The sequence below is a fragment of the Rhinichthys klamathensis genome, unplaced genomic scaffold (genome assembly GCF_029890125.1).
Source record: "Rhinichthys klamathensis goyatoka isolate OS25496 unplaced genomic scaffold, OSU_Roscu_1.1 h1tg000059l_1, whole genome shotgun sequence".
In the NCBI taxonomy this organism is placed as follows: domain Eukaryota; kingdom Metazoa; phylum Chordata; class Actinopteri; order Cypriniformes; family Leuciscidae; genus Rhinichthys; species Rhinichthys klamathensis.
The window spans coordinates 10,103,239-10,124,623 of record NW_026606604.1 but is presented as its reverse complement, the minus strand read 5'-3'; the positions used below and the strand labels follow the sequence as shown (position 1 = coordinate 10,124,623).

General features: G+C 37.9%; 3 protein-coding genes across 4 annotated transcripts in view; 2 read left to right on the top strand and 1 right to left on the bottom strand.

Moving 5' to 3' along the window:
- spidr (scaffold protein involved in DNA repair) overlaps window positions 1-7,084 on the top strand; it is a 44,302-nt gene extending 37,218 nt beyond the window's left edge. Inside the window, exons 14-20 of one of the 2 annotated variants that reach the window (XM_056249320.1) lie at window positions 853-912; window positions 1,765-1,966; window positions 2,847-2,978; window positions 4,288-4,378; window positions 5,678-5,792; window positions 6,727-6,777; window positions 6,871-7,084. In XM_056249320.1, coding sequence (XP_056105295.1) covers window positions 853-912; window positions 1,765-1,966; window positions 2,847-2,978; window positions 4,288-4,378; window positions 5,678-5,792; window positions 6,727-6,777; window positions 6,871-6,993 — 774 coding nt within the window. In that variant the 3' untranslated portion in view covers window positions 6,994-7,084. Of the gene's footprint in view, window positions 1-852; window positions 913-1,764; window positions 1,967-2,846; window positions 2,979-3,706; window positions 3,816-4,287; window positions 4,379-5,677; window positions 5,793-6,726; window positions 6,778-6,870 lie in introns of those variants that run through there. The other variant, XR_008806897.1, reaches the window with a different exon arrangement.
- Window positions 7,085-8,050: 966 nt separating this feature from the next.
- cebpd (CCAAT enhancer binding protein delta) lies at window positions 8,051-9,414 on the bottom strand. The gene has a single exon (XM_056249322.1). It carries the CDS (start codon window positions 9,213-9,215, stop codon window positions 8,343-8,345), a length of 873 nt encoding a protein of 290 aa, XP_056105297.1. The 5' UTR covers window positions 9,216-9,414; the 3' UTR covers window positions 8,051-8,342.
- Window positions 9,415-10,621: 1,207 nt separating this feature from the next.
- On the top strand, window positions 10,622-20,977 carry mcm4 (minichromosome maintenance complex component 4). Its single transcript, XM_056249321.1, has 17 exons — window positions 10,622-10,715; window positions 11,664-11,721; window positions 11,832-11,966; window positions 12,065-12,228; window positions 13,352-13,462; window positions 13,574-13,669; window positions 13,803-13,898; window positions 14,771-14,909; window positions 14,993-15,213; window positions 15,508-15,628; window positions 16,245-16,504; window positions 16,612-16,977; window positions 17,060-17,187; window positions 17,524-17,731; window positions 17,819-18,047; window positions 20,523-20,656; window positions 20,744-20,977. Exons 2-17 carry the CDS (start codon window positions 11,676-11,678, stop codon window positions 20,834-20,836), a joined length of 2,547 nt encoding a protein of 848 aa, XP_056105296.1. The 5' UTR covers window positions 10,622-10,715; window positions 11,664-11,675; the 3' UTR covers window positions 20,837-20,977.
- The last annotated feature ends 408 nt before the right edge of the window (window positions 20,978-21,385 follow it).

Sequence of the window (21,385 nt, the reverse complement as noted above, 5' to 3'; positions counted from 1 at the left end):
TTGACCTTCTACATTTTCTGTATCTGACTTGAGCTCGAATTGATAAAGCAAAGCAAACGCCATTGTTAGTGTTTACACCTGAGATACTAAAACTTGTGCTCATGGTAAAGGGTGTGACATTTCCAAAACACGCTCGAAGCGGTTGACCAATCACAATACACTGGTCCACCCGACCAATCGGAGCACATTGCTCTTTTCAGAGGGAGGGGCTTCATAGAGACAGTAACTAAACAGAGCATTACTGACAGAGTGGGATAGACTCTGTAAAAGGGCATACTATGGCCTCTTCAAAGAATTGTCATTTCCAGACATGAGATTTTCTTTAAAAAGTGTTGAAGATTTTTACAGTAAATAAATATAGTTTTTCTATAATGCTCAGCACTAAAATATTTAATTGGCTGGAAATTAGTCCTTGTGGGTGCAGTCTTTATAAATGAATGATAATAAAACAAATCTTTATCCAGTATTGTTAAATAAATTTTTTTTTAATTGGAATTGTTCAAAAGGTGTGGAAGAGTAATTTTATATACAGGGTCATTTTATACAATATTATAGTTTTTATTAATATTTTGAATGAGGTTTTATTTTTATATTTTCAGGTTTCATTTTAGTTTAGGTGTTTTTAGGTGCTATATAGCTTTATTTTTATTTCAGTTTTAATCATTTTAGCACTTCAACTTTTCTAATTTTCATTTTTCATCTAGTATTTAAATGATATTTTAGCTTTATATTTTTTATTAGATTTTGTTTTGTTTTTAGTTAACAACAAGAAGACTTGTGTGCAAACCATGAAACAATGTTCTTTTAATCTAAGTTGATTTACTAATGACTTGTTCGGTTTTTGTTTTTTAGGATGAATCTTTGAGATTTCGTTGCAGCTTTCGTGCCACTGTGGTCCATAAACATTTATTGGTAATGTTTTCTTAAACTATTTTTAGCAATAAATGCATAAATCAGATCATCATTTTCATCATAGCTATATATTTGTGGAGTACCTTGGCATGCCTGATTTAAGGAGTGTGAGAAATTGTCCTTAGCTTTGCCTTTGGATTGTCTTCTTAAGAACCCACCATAGCTGTTTTCCCAGTACATTTGCCAAGTCTTTCCCCCTTCAGGGAAGCTTCCAAACTGTACACCTTTGAAAAAGCTTTTGGAAAGCTTTACGCACTGTTTAACGTTAGCTTACCATAAGTGACATCATCCTGTGACAATCTACATGATTGATCTCGCAAACCCTTAGACTTTGGACTTTGATAACCTGGGATTTATTTTATTTGAGGTTAAGGGTCATGCTTGCATACTAATGTGTACAGTAGATACACAGTTGATTAATGTGTTTTGTTTTTATTTGCTCTGTTTTGTTTTTGACATTGCACATCTGCGTAGGTGTGTGAATGAACAGTCTGTCTGGGAAAATGCCCAAGGAAACGCTTTATTCCTGTAATAATGACAGATTTATGTCTTTATAAATGATGCAAACAATTGGAGTTTTATTTACATATGAATTTTAAAATAATGTAGTTAAGAGCCAATATCCCTGTAATTTATTAAAGAAATATAATATAATATAATAAATATAGAAATTATTTTCTATACAATTCGCACATTTCATCAATTATCTCCAAATATTTGAGAAGAGAAAATGTGCATTACCCATTAAAAGTCTTACTGTATATACCAGTGCTAATCTCAAACTCTCCAGTCGGTTCATATTAATTTATTCAATAAAATGCACTGATTGCCGCATGCGTCTTGGTCTTGCAGAGCTCAAATGCAGGCGAAATGGAGATGCTGCTGTTTGTGACAGATCCCAGTCTCCAAACGGAGCCAAACACAGAGGGAAACAGGAGAACCGTAGCCGTGTGTCTGAGGCCGTCCTGCCTGATCCGGAGCTCAGTAACACATGCCCTGGACGTCCTGCAGAAACAGCCCGTTCTGAAGTTCAGAGATGCAGTGAAGGAGCATGGTATTTCATCACATAGACAAACAGGAATGCATCACCTGTCTGAATGTCTCGTGCACACCTTTTTTATTGTGACAAAGTGCAAATGACTTGCTAATTGCTGGTTCATTCAATCGCAATCATTCAATCATTCAGCTCCTCGAGGTCGGACGTCCACGAGTAAAAACGTGAACACACTGGAGAGCCGCTTTATAGTAGAAACTGAAGTTGTAATTCTAATTGAAAGAGACACTGACGCTGTTTTTGTTTAATACTGTAAAGCTGCTTGCTTTAAAGTGATCTATTTTATAATCAATCAATCGCTGTGATATAGTATTAGTACTTTTGGACCGTTAAGATTTCTTTGCATTGACATTTTCGTGAAAATTCTTAATGAAAAAATTATTTTATCAAGTTTATAAATTATAATAAATCCTTATATATGTTTATATAATGTATTTATACGTCATAGTAGTATTTATTTAGATAAGTAATTTAATTATTTATAATAAATACAAAAACTAATCATATTGGAATTTGTGCTTACCGGTAATTGTAAATAATGTCACATAATCTTAATGGTCCAAAAAATAGGCTTCATTTGGTTTATGCAATGTTGTTTCCCCTTTTGACCCACTCTTTTTTTGGGGGGGGGGGGGGCTGGGGGGGGGGTGGAATATGACCTGGACATGTTTTCATGAGATTTTAATGCATGAAAAGTTCAGTTTGTCGTTTTTTTAAGGAATCCATTCAAGCAGAAAACTCTCTGGTTCTGCTTCTTCATATCTGAATTATTTTGAGATTTAGAGGTTTCCTACATAAATCTTCATGTTGTCTTTCCACAAAACCATGTATAGAAGGTTCTGTGACATTAATTACGCTACTGCTCCTTTCACTAAACCAGGTCAGATATTCTGCTGGGATCAGACAGTAATCCAACTGGAACCAGAGGACCCGTCTTTCTCCATACCACAGCCCATAATACTGGATCACCTGGGTCCAGAAACCCTCCCATACTCTCTCTGCTCTGTCACAGGTTGGTATATTCCTCCCATAGCCTCCCCTGTTTTTGAGGAGTTGGTGCAGTCCAGCCTGACAGAACCAGATCTCCGGGGGATACAACATGTTTGTCCATTTAACCGAAACCAGTTGTTTGTTGGCTCAGGCTTTGTTCTTGATGCTTTGTTAGGGACCTTCTTGTGGTTTGTCATGTGCTTTTCCTTTTTAAAGATCTTTCTCCCCCACATTGAAGGAAAGTTGTCTTTTTGCCCGGTTTTGAGATATAAAAGTCTCATTTTGTTACTAAGTGCTCTGTTCATTCTCTTATATTAGTTTAACTCATGCAAAGTGATGCAATCTCACTGTATTGTTTTTCATTCTGTAAATGATCCCCAATTATGGATAATTTTCGCTAATAATTTGTTTCCCCGCTTTTCCGGATGCAGAATAAGCGTAATCACTAAAACCTGTTACATGTTATGTTATGTTATGTTATGTTATGTTATGTTATGTTATGTTATGTTATGTTATGTTATGTTATGTTATGTTATGTTATGTTATGTTATGTTATGTTATGTTATGTTATGTTATGTTATGTTATGTTATGTTATGTTATGTTATGTTATGTTATGTTATGTTATCCACACTGACGCTCTCACAGGTTTCATGCAGACATTATGTTCAGGTTGTTCCGTGTTCTGTTGAAGAATAGAAATGTGATATTTGACACTCCATGTTAGACTTTGAATCTCTTTCACCCTGTAGATAAGACAAATCATCTGACTCGAAAGTGTTACAAGCACAAATAATCTTCTGCAGTGGTCAGCAACTTCAGCTTCTGGCTGTGTGCCGGAGGATTCTCCAGAGAGCAGAGGTTCATGCAGGGGTCTTATCACTCTGCCTGTTGTGTATTATCTAACATAGATGTGTCCTTGTGTGCTGCGTGTTACTGCTTGTATGATGTTATTTGTCAGAAAATGTCCTAAATTTGAAAGTTCTCAGAAGTTTGAAGAAACAAACTATTTAATTATATGTTGATGATGTGCCATGATTCCTTTGGGTATCGTATTTCATCATTTCACAGTAGTATTTGCTTTGAGGGTAAATCAGAAGTGTAAAAATAGCAGTAATTAGCTAATTTACTCAGTAAGTAGTACAAATAACAGAATGGGCTTATTTATAAGTAGCAAATGAAAACTAGTAAACTATTTATTATTACATATAACTTTGTTAGATACTAACACAATGCATGGTTTATCCTGCAATCATCCAGCAAAGTGATTTTAGTCAATTATATCAATGAAATAATTGTAATGAATGTGTGATTTGCATATGTTAATGTGCAGGTGTGATTGTTGCAGTGGACGAGAGCACAGCGTTCTCCTGGCCCACCTGCAGCCGGTGTGAGAGTTGCCGTTTAGAGACTCGAGAAAAGCAGTAAGTCCAAAGTTCTGTGCTAGACCGGTTCTAAGTCCAAACCAGTGAACTTTAAAGACAAGAAACTATCCTAAGTGATCGTCAACCTACATGCGGACAGATTGAAGTTCAATCTTAGAAATAAAGGTTCTTTATTGGTATCTACAGTTCCATAAAGAACATGTAAGATCCATAGAAACTTTCCATTACACACAAGGTTCTTTAGATTAGTGAAATGTCGTTCACAATAAAAAAAAAAATGGTTCTTTTAAAAACTGTTCTCTTAAAGTGTTTAGCACTGTAAGGAAGAACTTCATTACCGATGTTGTGTAGAAATGCCTATAGACATTATTACAGCAGCATCTCAGCTGCAAATTCCTTGTGTCATCTAATAAAATAAAGTGTTTATTGAGTCCCAAATGCTTTCTTTACTAAGTTAGGAAATTGAGTTTTCCCAAAGTACATTATAGGGGACATGTTTGTGGCATTTTATTTTGTTCCCGAAGCCACAAAAAAGTCGTTATGAAACGGAAGTTGCCAGTCTTTTCTTCCAAATATCCTATTGAATTGGCTTCTCAACCAAGAAAAAAAAAAGAAGTGCAGGATCTGATTTTGCCCATGTGGAATTGATTGGCTGGTTGGATGGTTGTGGTTTGCTATTGGTGGATCTCTTGTGAGTGACAGGTTGCCCCGCCCTCACGCCAGTAAAGGCGTCATTAGAGAAAAGCGATGTTGCTGCAAGAGGGAGAGGAAGTTATTTTGATTAAAGATTATAAGGCACATGAAAAATGATGTGCATGGATAAATCAGTTATGATAAATACTTTAATATTCCATAAGAATAATTTTGATTTGATGGTGATTTTAAACACGTTCCTCAGTGTGCTTTTTCAACTTCTGTATTAAAATGAGCTCTATTATGATTGGTTGTAATTGGCTAATTTATGTGCACGTGAAATAACTCTTCAAGTCCCATACATTAAATGTCTTGTTTCATTCAGAAACATGTCAGATTATAGAAGTAAAACAGGAGCTGAACACCGTTGCATGTCGACTTCATGGAATGCCGGATGCATGTGTTCGTCTTATCCGGTCCATAAGGTTGTTGACCTGTGTCTGTTTAGAGTTAATGTGTAAGATGCCTCCATTACTTGAGTTCAATCACAACCCACTGCACGGCTAAACTGTTTTCAGCATTCCAGTGTAATAGTAAAGCCGAAGTGATGATTCATGGTGCCTTTGAGCCCTCAAACTGAAAAAGACTCAAACATTTGAATAACAACCATAAAAGTTGCATCTGTGTTGGTGTGCTGGTTTCTAGGAAAGGATTCCGCTGTTTAGTATGTGGAGCAGTGATGGATGAAGCGACCATAAAGATGCAGCTGGAGGTGTTTCTGAGCTGCTCCTCACTGAGCCACTGTACTGTCAAAGTCAAGGTGAGATGCTTTCACCTGCTTTATGTAGAAAACCTTTATTCACATAACTGTAATGAGAATTAAATATTTTCACATTATGCGTTAGTAATGGGAATGGGGTGAAAATTAGGTCCAAAAATCAGTAGTGCATTTTATGTCAAATATTTTTCTTTCTTTTTTTTTCCCCGCCGGCCTCTTCAAGATAGGTTTCGTGAAATTCTAATTTTACTCTCCTTAAAAACAAACTCTAAGACATCTGTATCTACATCTCAAATTACGTTAGAAGGATGAACATAAACACTCAAGAAAGTGAAGCTAGCACGATTTAATCACTCGTGCAGAAACTAGTGTGTCATCGAGAGTTTATCTTCATTCTGTTTTATTTCCTGGAAATTTCAGCGATAGCGGAGGGCCGCATATTATGGAACAGATTTAGCAAGATATCTCTGGTATGTTATCAGAAATGTGTTTCACACCCACCACAGAACTGGAATAAACTTAAGCATACTATACTATTTTGGACCACTGAGTAACTGATGCATGAAAGGGAAAGTTTATATATTCTGCTCTTAAATGTCAGATTGCTTTTTATTGTTATTTTCACTTGTTTCTTCAAGAAGCACCAAAACTGATTGTCTTAATAAAGTCTAAATTAATATTGATTCTCTTAATACTAAGCTATTTTTTAATGCGTTTGATTGATCCAACTATCCTCGTGTAAAAGAAGCAGTGCATTTACATAAATAAAGCCTTTGGATGATCTTGTCTAACGCTGTCGAGTGCAAATTTCTCAAAATGCTCCATTAGACGAGGTCAGGCAGGGTTGATTTCCGGAGTCTAAATGATTTCCGTCGGTGTCTGTAGGATAACAGAAAATATTAATGTTTCATATAGTATTCCTGCCACATTGTGTGAATCAAATTATGATATTAATGCGTTCATGTGCATGTTTCAGTTGCAGCAGAAGACCATTAATTCTCTCCTGAACTCGACAAGGTGTCCTGAGGTAAGATTCTGGCCTAGACTGAAGTCACTCTGTTTCAGTTTTTAATTGAGAGTTAATTGTTTGTTTGTTTTGTGTGATCTGTTTGTTTGACAGGGTTACAGTGTGGAAAATGTCCTTGGGTCGGAAGTCGGTCCTCTCGGCACCTTCGTCCACGTGGTGAACAGAAGTCACACAGTTTGGATGGGTTTGGAGGAGTTATCCTTTGACCTGCACTGACTAGCACACTCATCTGTTAATATCTTGTCTTGCCTTACTTCCAGATGTATGTAAATAAACAAAAGGAAAAAAGGGCATAGTGCCAGAATAACTCTACCACCTGAACCAAATTACTTTCTGAACGATCATTCTGGACCCTGTAGTTTTGAAACCACAATCTAATTAATATTCGTATGAAAGATGCTCATGTGATGCCCAGTATAAGCTGGTAAAATACCTTTGTTGTTGTCAATCAATTGCCAAAAGTTGCTTCTCGCCACATTATGGTGGTTTAAGTTTATTATTTGAACAAAAAAGAAAGTTTAAACAAGCTCTGATTGATGTATTGCTCTCTATGACAGTTGAATACCTACATTCACTATAAATAAAAAGTGGTATGCCTCCAAATAACTGAAGTCATTTTTTTTGCACAACCATTTCAAAAGATAATTTTTAAATGTCTGATAACTGATTATTTTGACTGATAATTTTATTCCTACTTCTTGACTCACTGATAATCATTACACTACAACAATACTCATTTGTATATCACATATGCCTTATGGACATTTGTATTATGGTTAATGATTATTATTATTTATGCCAGTGAATTGATTCACATTAATGAATCTAGGGCCATGTCTAACTGTAAACTACTATAAAATGCTACATCTTTCCCACTTGACAACAAATGACTTTAAAGTAAAAGAATATTTATAGTTATTGTAAGCAATAAATACATTAAGTATGCTTCACATGTGAATACCATTGTTTTTTGTTGTTGTTTTTTTTATGTAAATTGCTGCTCAATTCATCAAGCACTTAAACGTTCACCTTTGTGGTAATTTTTACCAACTTATTTTTAAAAGCAGAAACAGCAGCTTCGAAATTTGTTGTAGAACAAAACATGAATGTGTCTCTCTAATGTTTACCGCAAACATTACTTTACCCATAAATCCATAATCGCTATTCCTTAAACCCCATATGACAATCGTTGAACTGATTGACAGCTGGACCTTTCAAAGGACCACGCCCCCTCAGACCCGCCCCCGTGCAAACATGCGCGTTCACATATGGATCTTTTTGAAATTTGACGTCGTTTTATTATACATTTGTACACACTGTACAATTTCAAACATGCTCTGGCATTAATACGAAGTTTTGGGGAATTATAAAACAAGTACCATAAAAACATATATGAAGCTTTTTTCTGTAATAATTTAGAATACAAAAACATTCACAAAAGTAATCACGACACCGTGCGGTGCCAAAGTCCATCATCCAATGCGTAACTTAATGCACGTCTGCTACAGAAGAACATAGTAATTCAAGTTCACTGAGGTATGTTTTGGCAGGTTTTCTGACGCGCGTCACCGACTGTCAACAGCCGCGCGTGCCGCCGTCCCAAACGAAAGTTCGGGTCTCTGTTTGAAGAAGTTTCTGAGGCTGCCTAGTTCTCGCGACAGCTGATCGATCGTTTTGTGCAGGCGTTCGTTCTCCGCGTTCAGCTCGATCATCTTATGCTGCATCTCCATGTTGCGCTGCTTCGCCTTGTCCCTGCTTTTACGCACGGCGATGTTGTTCCTCTCGCGCCGCTGCCGATACTCGTTGCTGTGTCTGTCGACAGTCTTTTTGCCCTTTTCCTTCCCCGGCCTCCTGTGGCTAACGGGTTCTGGCTCAGGTGTGGTGGGAGGTGTGGGTTGTCCCGTGTGCATGAGGCTCACGGACGTCTGCGCGCACGTCTCGATCTGAGATGGTAAGGATGAGGATTGGTCGCTGTCGCTCCAGTCCGACTCCCTCTTGATCGGTGCGCAAAACGCGCCCTTGCCAAACCCCCCGTCCTGGTGCTGAAGCCTCTCCGAGCTCTTTTGCGCAAAGCCACCGATGCTCTGCGTGTAAAAGTCAGGCTTTTCTTGCTTCATGGTGTTGTTGAACAGGTCTGCAAAGAGCTCGTCGTTGCAGATCTCCAGCGGGACCGTGGACATGGACTCGATGTAGGTGCTGAAGTCGATCGCGCTCTCATCGTCGTAGATGGCAGGAGCATTACTGAGCTCCATCATGCTGCTGCTGGTGTTGTTGTTGTTGTTGTTGTTGTTGTTGTCCTGGGACATGCCATGCTCGCCCCCGGGTTTTGCATCCCCTGGCATCACTTTATTATCATAGAAATTGGCAGGCTCCATGGCCCAGCTCATGTTGCATGGTGGCGTTACGCACTGCGAGTCCAGGTTGTATATGTCAGACATGGACGTAGCGAAACTCACTCAGATGGTACCAAAATCAGCAGATCCCTTCCGAGTCCACTGGCAGCTTAAAAAACCCAAAAGCGTCTCGAGCAATCACACCCTGTTTCGCGCAACCAGCGCGTATCTCCAAAAGTCTGGCTGTCTCGGGCACAGGTGTTAAAGTCCTCGTAGCTCTCTATCGAAACTCCGCCGTCCTCGTGCATAAGTACTAGCGCTCGGCTTGCGTCACAGCATCGACGCCCCCTTCCAGAAGCCAGTGAATGTCCAGAGGCTGTCACGTGTTCCGCCCGGGCTCCTATTTGAGGAGAGTCGGGTGTGCATGAACGCCTACCAGCACACGAGAAGACACACTTCAAGAACTGTCAGAACTTGGTGTTGGAGCAGGACATGTTTGAATGCGTATGCATGCGTGGAAGAGAAAGTCATTTAATGCGCCACTACCAACATACATGTGTAAATACGAATAAATTTTTTTGAGAAACTAACTTAAAAAACTTTATGTTGTAGGACATGTTTGAATGCGCCACTACCAACATACATAAATAAATAAATACGAATGAAAGCATTGAAAAACGAACTTTAAATACTTTATGAGAGACGTTTATTCTTTGTATTTTGTTTATTGTGTTGTCTCTGTAAAGCTGCGGGACGGACAGAGTCCAAAACAAGTTTGCCTTCGGGGACAATAAAGTATATCTTAAAAAACTTTTATGTTGCAGGACATGTTTGAATGCGTATGTATGTGTACAAAGAAGGATCGGTGAGAGAAAACTATGGTAATGCGCCATTACTAGCATACCTAAATAAATAAGTAAAAATTGATTTTTGGTTTATTATTATTGTTATTTTTAGCTGTAGTAGTAGTGTCTGGTCTGAGCTGTTATACCACAGCTGTTCTTTTCATCTGGGTGTTTATTTTATTTTAGAAGCACACATTGAACGTACAAATTCAGTACAAAAAGAATATCACGAAATACAACAAAGGAACAAGAATCCGATTAAAGCAAAGGGAATCAAAAGAAAATCGTTTTCTAAGGGACGTACAGTTGTTGTTCTACAACATTGTCACATACTACAATCACATACTAGTACATTTGCCCCATCGAGGCACTTTATCTTGTCAACCACATAGACATCTAGTGGATGTCAGAGGAATTACCTCTATTTACTCTGTGTTGATGTTTTTTCCCGCGAAAACGTCGGACTATACCAAACAGTTGATGGGATTCGTTAATGTCACCCCTTCTATAATTGTCAGTCTGCAATTAAGAACGTTTGAAAAAGAATTTTCTTTCATCTTAAACATATATAATTTCAATTTTATTGCGTAATCTAAGACATAACGATTTTTATATGATTTATGTACCCACGTATCGCACTTCTCCCCCTCTCGACTGATAATGAGGAGCCTATTCTTGGTTGGTCAAAATTTCCCCGCGAAATTTACGTCACAGTCAGTTTCGCGCCACCATTCACATCGGAAGGGAAACAGTGCGAACGGTAAGTGTTATGTTATAAACTAACCGTATTTTAATAAAGTAAACGTAATCACGAGGACCTGAACATGATCTTGATCAACCGGGCGTTAACATAGTGTGTTATGGTTTAAAATAATGGTTATTTTGTATTCTAGTTTAAAGACTCGGTAATGCCATTGTATGAGATGCAGCGTGCTGCTGCTGTTCGCAGATTCACTGTTACAAAGTTACTATTCATCCTTCTTTCCTTCTTAATAAAACCCACATATTCCTTTGGCTTTCCCAGATGTGTTTACACAATTAATCTTAGTTATGTTCTTTTGTGTTGATTTACACGTAGTTTAAATATGAAGTCTGTGTCTGGTTTATTGCCTGTGAATCTCATGCAAACATTAGAATTATTTTAGAGTCTGTTGGCAAAATGAGTGTTGATAATTTGTTTCTATTCATTTTTTTGTGATGCATTGATATTTTTCTTTTCACAGTGATCATGATAATGATATCATTTGTTTTCTTTTGGGGGAAAAAATCATAGGCCTGTTGTCAATACAAAAATATTGACAGTTTATAAAAACTATAAAAGTCAGAAGTCATTAAAGTATAAGATATATATATATATATATATATATTTTATATGCTAAACTATATTTTTAGGTGTCATTATTACAGTGCAATTTTATATTTAAGTACTGAGTAATATTAATTAACAACATGTACATACTATGGGCTTAGAATTAGGTTTGGTTTAGGGTTAGTTGCATGTAATTATGCATAATTTACTGTTATTACTATGGAAAGTACATGTAACAAGGACACTGAAAAATAAAGTTACCTAAACATGCACCTATTAGAATTTTTATGAACTGAAATTAAGGTTAAATTAAATTGTTTAGATAATGTAATATTTAATGATTCAAATAGTTTAGACATTTTGGTTCCAGGTCATTAATTTTGAGTTTTAACTTTTCAGTTTTGAGTCAAGATGTCTTCACCATCATCTCAGAGCCGTAAGAGAGACCCTCCGACCCGTGAGTCCACACCATTCACTATATGCTGGCATGCATGTGGTTTTTAATTCTTAGTATTTTCTCATCAGGTTTGTCTTTGACCGTTGCTAACCAGGTTTGTGTGTTTGCAGCCGCGAGCGAGGACCCCCTCTCCCCGCCGTCTCAGCGCTCCAGAGCCCATGACACGTCCACAGAGCTTCAGCCCATGCCCACATCTCCACCCATGGACACCTCGCTGTTCTCCAGCCCTATGGCTCCACGCTCTGGTACGACTCAAACTCAACATCATATTTGCATTGAAATGAATTGCTCGTGCATTTGAATTGGGGGAAGGTCTCTAAACATCAGGATTTGTTTCATCCAGTCCTGCAGAGTGAGATCGATGCCAGTTCTCCGCTGATGTACGGCACTCCCAGCTCCAGGGTGGAAGGAACGCCCCGCAGCGGCATACGCGGGACACCGGCACGGCAGCGGCCTGACCTGGGATCTGTGCGGAAAGCCCCGCAGGTCGACATGCACTCCGAGCCGGTGAGGGAAAGTCCTTATTGTTTGTCATTTAGTTTTAGAGTTGAATCTTTTCATTTTTGACTCCCTGGGTGAGTTTTTAATAAATGTAAGGGATAGTTCACCGAAAAATGACAATTTTGTAATTTACTCACCCTCAAGTTGTTCCAAACCTGTGTGAGTTTTAGTGTTCTGTTGGAGGAAATAGTTGGAAAAGGATTTTTCTCAAATAGTTGAGGAGATTCACCCCTTCCATGTAAAGTGCTTTGAGTGCCGAGAAAAGCGATATATAAATGTAATGAATTATTATTAACATTTTTCAAAATATATTTTTGGGTTAACTATCCCTTTAAATTTAAAACCCATAACCTCATATATATATATATCATGTGTCTCAATGGGACATTTCCTGTTTAAATAAAGGTTATATATATATATATATATATATATATATATATATATATATATATATTTTTTTTTTTTTTTATGGTCTTATAAGTGTTAATATTTTACTGTGTTTTAAGTGTATGGACTTATTTTTGTGGTTTGTTCATGAGCTTCAATCAGGGTGTGATCAAAGACAAACACTTTTTTTCCCATTCAATATGACTATACGAAAAAAAAAATAACAACGGTGGTTGGTATTATTCATATGATAATTTTATTATTTAAATTAAAAAAATTCAACAAATTAAAATAAAAAAATTAAACAGATTATTAAAGAAATATATCATTGCAATAATACTATTGTACTGGGTCATATTTAAGGTTGAAAAATGCAGAAATCATTTGTTCATTGGAAAAAAAGCTAAAGTAAAATATAAATGAAACTAAAATGAGAAATGTTCCCATGGCAAGTAAAAATTAAATGTTTAATTTGAAGCACTAAAATTGCAGACTGGAAATAAAAACTGAATAAAAAATTACGTAATAACAAAATGACTTAAAATTTAAAATAAACACTGAAAATATAAAAAATATAGTTAATTTAAAATATTAATAAATATAATGGTGTATAGATGGTATACAGAAATGAACTGCAATAGCATATAATGGTAAAATAACACTAATTCATATAAATACAGAACAATCACATCCATAAAAATCGATATGTATAATTTGTGTGTGTGTGTATGGTGATTTTCAGCCGTCTGGAGACGCAGCGGCCGGCAGTGAACAGGGGACAGGAGCCGCGGGACAGAGGCTGGTGATCTGGGGGACTGATGTCAATGTGGGAACCTGCAAGGAGAAGTTTCAGGTGTGGCTGAAATCTGAGTAACTACACCCATCCACAGATGACTGACAAAAAGCTTGTCTTGTCCATGGCTAAATGACCTTTTGTTGAGAATCTGTGTTGTTGTTTTTTCAGCGTTTCCTTCAGCATTTCACAGACCCCAACTCCAAAGAGGATGAGAATGCTGGTCTGGATCTGAATGAGCCTCTCTATATGCAGAAACTGGATGAGGTGAGAAGTGCATTGCTCATTAGAAAGGCTCAAAAGTGGTCGCTTGGATATGAAGTAGTTCATGTTTGGTCATGCAAAATCCTTAATAACCAGTTCTTGTGTAATAATATTGAAGATTTGTTTGTGTTCTCAGATCAGTGTTGTTGGAGAGCCGGTATTGAACGTGAACTGCTGTCACATTCAGACTTTTGACGCTGATCTCTACCGCCAGCTGATCTGTTATCCGCAGGTAAGACCAACCGCAGCGTCAGGTGAAATCAGCCCAATATTTACACATTGACGCTACCGTTCAAAAGATTCGTCTCAGTAAGTGCGTTTTATTCGGAACCTGGTGCATTTTCTGCTTTAGTTTAGAAATTCATTAATTTAGGCATATATGAACATGCTAAAATCACGCGCTCAGATTCACAGCAAAACAATTGGTCCAAGATCACCTGAACCAGGTGGAGAGGTTCGCTTGTGGCGAGAAAACAATCTGACCCACGGACCAGGCTGTTGGTCTGTTAAGAAATGTTGCCTTGTGAAGAAGAAATTGCAACATTGTGACAATTTAAATCCCTGTTTCAGAACAAAGCAAATATTCTACAGGTCTGAACATGCGCTAATATATATATATTTTTTTTTAAGTAAGTCTATTCTTCAAGGATTCATTAAATTGACCAAAAGTGACAGTAAAGACATTTATATAATGTTACAAAAGATTTATATTTCAAATAAATGTTTTTTGGACTTTCTACTTATCAAAGAATCCTGAAAAAATTTTGGTTTCCACTAAAAATATGAAGCAGCACAACATTTTCAACATTGATAGTAATAATACATGTTTCTTGAGCAGCAAATCAGCATATTAGAATGATTTCTGAAGGATCATGTGACACTGAAGTCTGGAGTAATGACTGGAGCTTTGCATCACAGGAATAAATATGTTCTAAAATATTAAAATAAAAAACACAAAATTTCACAATATTACAGTTTTTACTGAATTTTTGATCAAATAAATACAGCCTTGGTGAGCAGAAGAGATTTCTTTAAAAACATAAACCTCTAGTTTGTTATATTGTCACTTTGACTACTGAAAGTCTTTCACTCTTATCCTAACAGGAAGTCATCCCCACTTTCGATATGGCCGTCAATGAGCTCTTCTTTGACCGTTTCCCAGACTCTGTGTTGGAGCATCAGATCCAGGTGCGTCCCTACAGCGCCGTGAAAACCAGAAACATGCGCGCACTCAACCCTGAAGGTAGGAAACCCAGCAAGCCGGACCATGTTTACTGATAAATGAGTGCACCCGTCACATCATCATCATCTCTGGTGTCCGTTCAGACATTGACCAGCTCATCACTATCAGTGGGATGGTGATCCGCACCTCTCAGCTGATCCCTGAGATGCAGGAGGCGTTTTTCCGCTGTCAGGTGTGTGCGTTTAACACGCGTGTGGAGGTGGACCGCGGACGCATCGCTGAACCTGCCGTCTGCCGCAACTGCAACACCACACACAGCATGGCACTGGTGCATAACCGCTCGGCCTTTTCCGACAAACAAATGGTGAGTTGATGATGATGTTGTTGGGATTTTTATTGTATTTTTTCATACTAGTGGTCTCCACAAGTATTACATTATAAATGAGACCATGTGACTAAACCTGACCAGTACTGGCAGTCCTGTTCATTTATCAACTTAACTAAATAGTGCTCTTGAGGTTGTTGGGGTTTTTTGCACATTATATAGGGTTTCTTTTGTAATGGCATTTGTTTACTAGTTGACCAAAACAAATATTGAGACCAATTATGAAGGCAAGCATTAATGGGGACTTTTCTGTTTTTTTTTTATGTCTGATAGATAAAACTGCAGGAATCTCCAGAGGACATGCCAGCAGGTCAGACGCCCCACACCACAGTCGTCTACGCTCACAATGACCTAGTGGACAAAGTGCAACCTGGAGACAGAATAAACATCACTGGTACGTCCTGTTGTCAATTAAGCTTTATGTGGTCTTCTATAACAGTAGTGCTAAAGGATCGTTCTCCCAAAAACGTAAATGTTGTCATCACTTACCTTCAGGTTGTTCTAAACCTGTATGAGTTTCTTTCTTCTGTTGAGCACAAACAATGATATTTTAAAGAATGTTGGTAACCATACAGCATTTTCATTTTTGCGTGAACTATCCCTTTAATGCTGTTAGCTGATGAGTAAATTATGTTTTTAAAAGAAGTCTCTTCTGCTCACCAAGGCTGCATTTATTTGAACAAAAATACAGAAAAACACACATTTTGTGAAATATTATTACTGTTTAAAATAACGCTATTTGAATATAGAATATTCATTTTATTTCTGTGATGCAAAGCTGAATTTTCATCAGCCATTACTCTAGTCTTCAGTGTCACATGATCCTTCAGAAATCATTCTAATATAGAGCATGATTGCATGGAGTTTTTTTTTTTATATATAGGTATAAAAATAGGTTAAAAAAAGGTATAAATAAAGGTTAAAAAAAAATACTTTCAACCAGTCCATTTGTATTATGAGAGATCTGGTATTTTGTGAAGACTAACCATCATGTCTGTTATTCTCCTCAGGCATTTACAGAGCCGCCCCTATGCGTCTGAACCCACGACAGAGCCAGGTGAAGTCTGTGTACAAAACCCACATCGACGCCATTCACTTCCGCAAGACAGATGAGAAGCGTCTTCATGGACTGGACGAGGACAGTGACCTGAAACTCTTCACTAAAGACAGAGTCGCCATGCTCAAAGAACTAGCCGCAAAACCGGACGTCTACGAGCGCCTGTCCTCTGCCCTGGCGCCCAGCATCTATGAACACGAGGACATCAAGAAAGTGCGTTTTAATTGTTACTGGTTAAGCCTGCCTCGTCTTTTTTTTCTTACAACAGATATAATAAAATGTTTCTCAGGATGTGAGCTGATAGTAGGCATTTTTTTCAGGGCATCCTGTTGCAGTTATTTGGTGGGACCCGTAAGGACTTCACTCAGACGGGCCGCGGCAACTTCCGCGCAGAGATCAACATCCTGCTTTGTGGCGATCCGGGTACCAGTAAATCCCAGCTGCTCCAGTACGTGTTTAATCTCGTTCCTCGCGGGCAGTACACGTCCGGGAAAGGATCCAGCGCCGTCGGCCTCACAGCCTATGTGATGAAGGACCCGGAAACCCGGCAGCTGGTTCTGCAGACCGGAGCGCTGGTGCTCAGTGACAACGGCATCTGCTGCATCGACGAGTTTGATAAGATGAGCGACAGCACGCGATCTGTCCTGCATGAAGTCATGGAGCAGCAAACGCTCTCTATTGCCAAGGTGAGGGCGATGCTTAAACAATAACGTGTGATTGAGTGAATGATTTTGTTAGGACAGATAATAACGTTTTTGTGTGTCATAGGCTGGGATCATTTGCCAACTTAATGCTCGGACATCCGTCCTCGCCGCAGCCAATCCGGTGGAGTCTCAGTGGAACCCCAAAAAGACGACTATAGAAAACATCCAGCTGCCTCACACACTTCTGTCCAGGTAAAAACAAAACAGTATTTACAACAGTTAATGTCCATAATGTTATGTATCAATTTCCGACAATTGAGTGGGATGTAAGGTAGGGAGAGAAATGTTTTATCCATCAAGATTAGATTTGATTGTGCTCTACATTCAAAATAAGTCTCTTGCTCACCAAAGCTGCATTTATTCGATCAAAATTTTGTATTTATTCCTGTGATCAAAGCTGAATTTTCAGCATCATTACTCTTCAGTCTTCAGTGTCACGTGATCCTTCAGTAATCACTCTAATATGATGATTTGCTGCTAAAGGAACATTTCTTAATATTATCAATGTTGAAACTCTCTTGTTCTTAGGTTTGATTTGATCTTCCTAATGCTGGACCCTCAGGACGAGGCGTATGACAGACGTCTCGCACACCATCTCGTGTCTCTGTATTATCAGAGTGAAGAGCAGATTGAAGAGGAGCATCTGGACATGGCCGTGCTGAAAGACTACATCGCCTTTGCTCGTACCACAGTGCATCCCCGACTCAACGAGGAAGCTAGTCAGGCCCTTATTGAGGTATATAAACACAATATAGGTCAAGGCACCTGCAGTAGTATAGTATTACATGTAATATTTAATAGTTTTTAATTTTGACCCTTGCAGGCCTATGTAGACATGCGTAAGATCGGCAGCGGTAGAGGTATGGTGTCCGCGTACCCCCGTCAGCTGGAGTCTCTCATCAGACTGTCTGAAGCGCACGCTAAAGTACGTTTCTCAAGCAAAGTAGAAACCATCGACGTGGAGGAAGCCAAGAGACTACACAGAGAGGCCCTGAAACAGTCCGCCACTGATCCCAGGACAGGATTCGTGGATATCTCCATCCTCACCACAGGTACGAGTTAGACAACTGCCTGTACCGGTCAGGTTGAGTCACATGGTCTCATCGTCTAGTCATACTTGTGCAGATATACCTGTATATAGGGCTGTCAAGCGATTCAAATTAGGGATGTCCCGATCCGATCACGCGATCGGAAATCGGGCCCGATCACGTGGTTTCAGACTCGATCGGAATCGGATGTTACCTCCCGATCAGGACTCGGATATATGTAAATTAGGGGTGTAACGGTACATGTATTCGTAATTATTGAACCATTTCGGAACGAGGGTTCCGGTTCGGTACGCATACAAACCGAACCAAACCTAGGAACATTTTTCCTGCAGACAAAACCACAACGTTGCACAACATCAAATGGCAAACGTAATGAAAGCGGAACGAAACTGCACTATATTGTGCTTAACGGACCATTTATCAGTTCGGACCAGCAACATCTGTGCAGCGCGAGATCAAGCGACACTGTGCTAAGAGATCCAGTGAAGAAAACAGTTGAATTCGCCACTGAAGTAGCTAATAACATCGCTGCGAGATCTAGTGAGAAGCATTCACATTTGTCCGTTATTAACCGTAGATCTCTATTAGATCAAACAGCGCTGACGTGGGAACCAGGAGAAACATTGTGCCGTGAATGAACATGGATTTAATGTTGCACTTCAAAACTCAAATATTATATAAATATATATTTAAATGTTATTTTTAATGTGATTACCAAAACATTATTTGTTCATCCTTCAAAGATTACCCCCATTTATAAACCTGAAAGTTTCAAGATGTAGGAAAACTCAAACTTATTTAAAAATATTTTTTCTTTTAGTAAATAGGAAATTTCTCTGGCATTTCTTTCTTTTTGCTGTATCGTATCGAACCGAACCGCAAATTTTGTGAACTGTTACACCCCTAATGTAGCCTATATTCTCTTTTTTTTTTTTATATATACACTTTTAAAACACTTTGTTTTTTGTTTACATGACTGCCGGGTATTTTAAGTTGAGGTGCTATTTGTTTTTATATTAGACTTTTTCTATATTTACTGTTGCACTAAAGTCCAAAAGTGAAGATTTTATGTTATTTATTACTTGATTGTTCAAGCTACCTCACAGAAGTGCTCTGTTTGTTGAATGTTAAAATAAGGTGAATTAATGGAAAAATAAGGAACATCCTGGATCTGTTTTTTCGCTCTTCTTTATTCCTTTTTATGTATTATATAAGTATCAGATCGGGACTCGGTATCGATAGATACTCAAAATCAAATGACTCGGACTCGAGGGCAAAAAAACCTGATCGGGTCATCCCTAATTCAAATTGTAATTTAATTAATTACACAATGTGGCAATTAATTAATCGATCGTCAAATTTGGCTGACCAAAAGATAAATTAAGGTCGTTATTGTGTTAAATGAGAAAAGCATCAAATAGACATTACAAAAGTAGCTTTAGAAAAGAAAATATTTTATTGATTCAGCAGATTTTATTACACACAAACTTAGATGACATGCGTAGGTCTGGGGCGGTAGATGCGTTAATCATTTTAACGTTATTTTTTCCCATAACTAACTTAACCCATTAAATTAACAGCCCTAAAAATAATTATTATTGCTATTACCCTTTTAAAATCGGCATGAAACGGAAGTTGCAATAGTCTTTTCTATTGTGATGTATATCCGAGTAAAACAGCTTCTGGAATGAGGAAAAAAATGTAAAGTGCAAGTTTGCAGTCAGTTGTGGATGATGTTTAGTCCCACTCTCCTCCGAGACACGTCATAAAAAGAACACGGCATATAATAATGATGTGCATGGATAAATAATTTATAATAAGCTCTGCAACATTCTGTAAAAAAAATAAGATGATCAGCGCTGTTCCTCAGTTTGACCAATCATCTCTTGACTAGTACCTGTGAATGTCATGCAAATTAAGCCCCTTTTACACAGCGCTTTGATCCCGGCAAATTGCCAGAGTGCCTTCTGTGTGAACGCAAACACGACCCGGGATTGATAGAGGCTTTAGAGTGTTGACATTTATTTATTGAAGAGGAATAACCCCTTGAGATGAACCATTTCGTTTTCGAGGGGGTCCTCAAATCCAGATACAGAAATTAACATTGACCTTACAACAGCAGTCAAATAAAACAAAAAGCAAAAAACACATACACATGCCAAAAAAAGAGAAAGCTTACTTTACAATAATGGTGAATAAAGAAATATATGGACAAAACTCATACAAACAAGACATTCACTCATAGACTCTCCAAAGGTAGAGCACTCATCCCTAAACAAAGTTAACACATAAATATGTACCAAAAACACACATCTAGACACCAGTAAGCACATATTCATACAAAAAATGTAAAAGATGTAGAAAAGATTGATGCACCATGTCTAGAATATATTTCAATTAATCCAGTTTAATGGTATCAACCCTATCAATGAGTGCAGTAGTAGAGTCTGATGGTTTTGATTGGTTGTTTCTGTTCAGGTATGAGTGCTACAGCACGCAAGCGCAAGGAGGAAGTGGCTCAGGCCCTGAAGAAGCTCATCCAATCAAAGGGCAAAACACCAGCTATGAAGTACCAACAGTTGTTTGACGATCTCCGTGGCCAGTCAGAAGCGGTATGCTTTTTTAAATTATTATTTTAATAATACTATAAAATAATCCAACTATAAATCTTAACTTAAAATGTTTTCCTCCAATTTCAGGCCATTACTAAGGACATGTTTGATGAGGCCCTCAGAGCACTTGCTGATGAAGATTATCTGACCGTCACAGGAAAGACTGTTCGGCTTCTGTGATCGCTTACTATGCCTGGCTGCTGCTTCCTCTTTTGTTACTTGCTTTATCCTATTTTCTTTTTCTATAGAGCAATTGTTGTTAATAGTCATATGTATGGAGCCTTTCTGGATGCAATAAATGAGTTGTGTTGTTCAAGAGAAGATTTTTGTAAATCGTGTGATTTATAGCTGTTATTTGCATAAACATGCAAAGCATCAATGCACTGACCTAAATCAGTCGCATTGACTTTAGTTTCCATTGGTGTTTGTAAAGTTAAAACCTCAAAGAATGGCTTAAACAAGGTGCAAAACCTAAACAGCTTACAGTGTATAGTGAGACAAATAGACATTTAAAACACTTTTTAACTATTGTCTCACACAGGAAGTCAAGCATTGAATAGTTTTCATGAGTTATCAAATATAGCTGGATTATTTATACAATGGCAATAAAATTAACCGGATGCCTAGCAGGATGGAAATAAATGGTGTCAACTTGGTTAATTTAACCATCTTATGAAATGTGTACACTTAGTATTTGAGACTGAGATAAATTACCACGCTACCAATTAA

Excerpts from the sequence above, each read along its gene's own strand:
- cebpd (XM_056249322.1), bottom strand. The coding sequence starts at position 9,215 with ATGTCTGACATATACAACCTGGACTCGCAGTGCGTAACGCCACCATGC.
- mcm4 (XM_056249321.1), top strand. The coding sequence starts at position 11,676 with ATGTCTTCACCATCATCTCAGAGCCGTAAGAGAGACCCTCCGACCC. Across the intron at positions 13,463-13,573 it reads CCTGCAAGGAGAAGTTTCAG|CGTTTCCTTCAGCATTTCAC; the intron begins GTGTGGCTGAAA and ends TTGTTTTTTCAG. Across the intron at positions 13,899-14,770 it reads AGCTGATCTGTTATCCGCAG|GAAGTCATCCCCACTTTCGA; the intron begins GTAAGACCAACC and ends TTATCCTAACAG.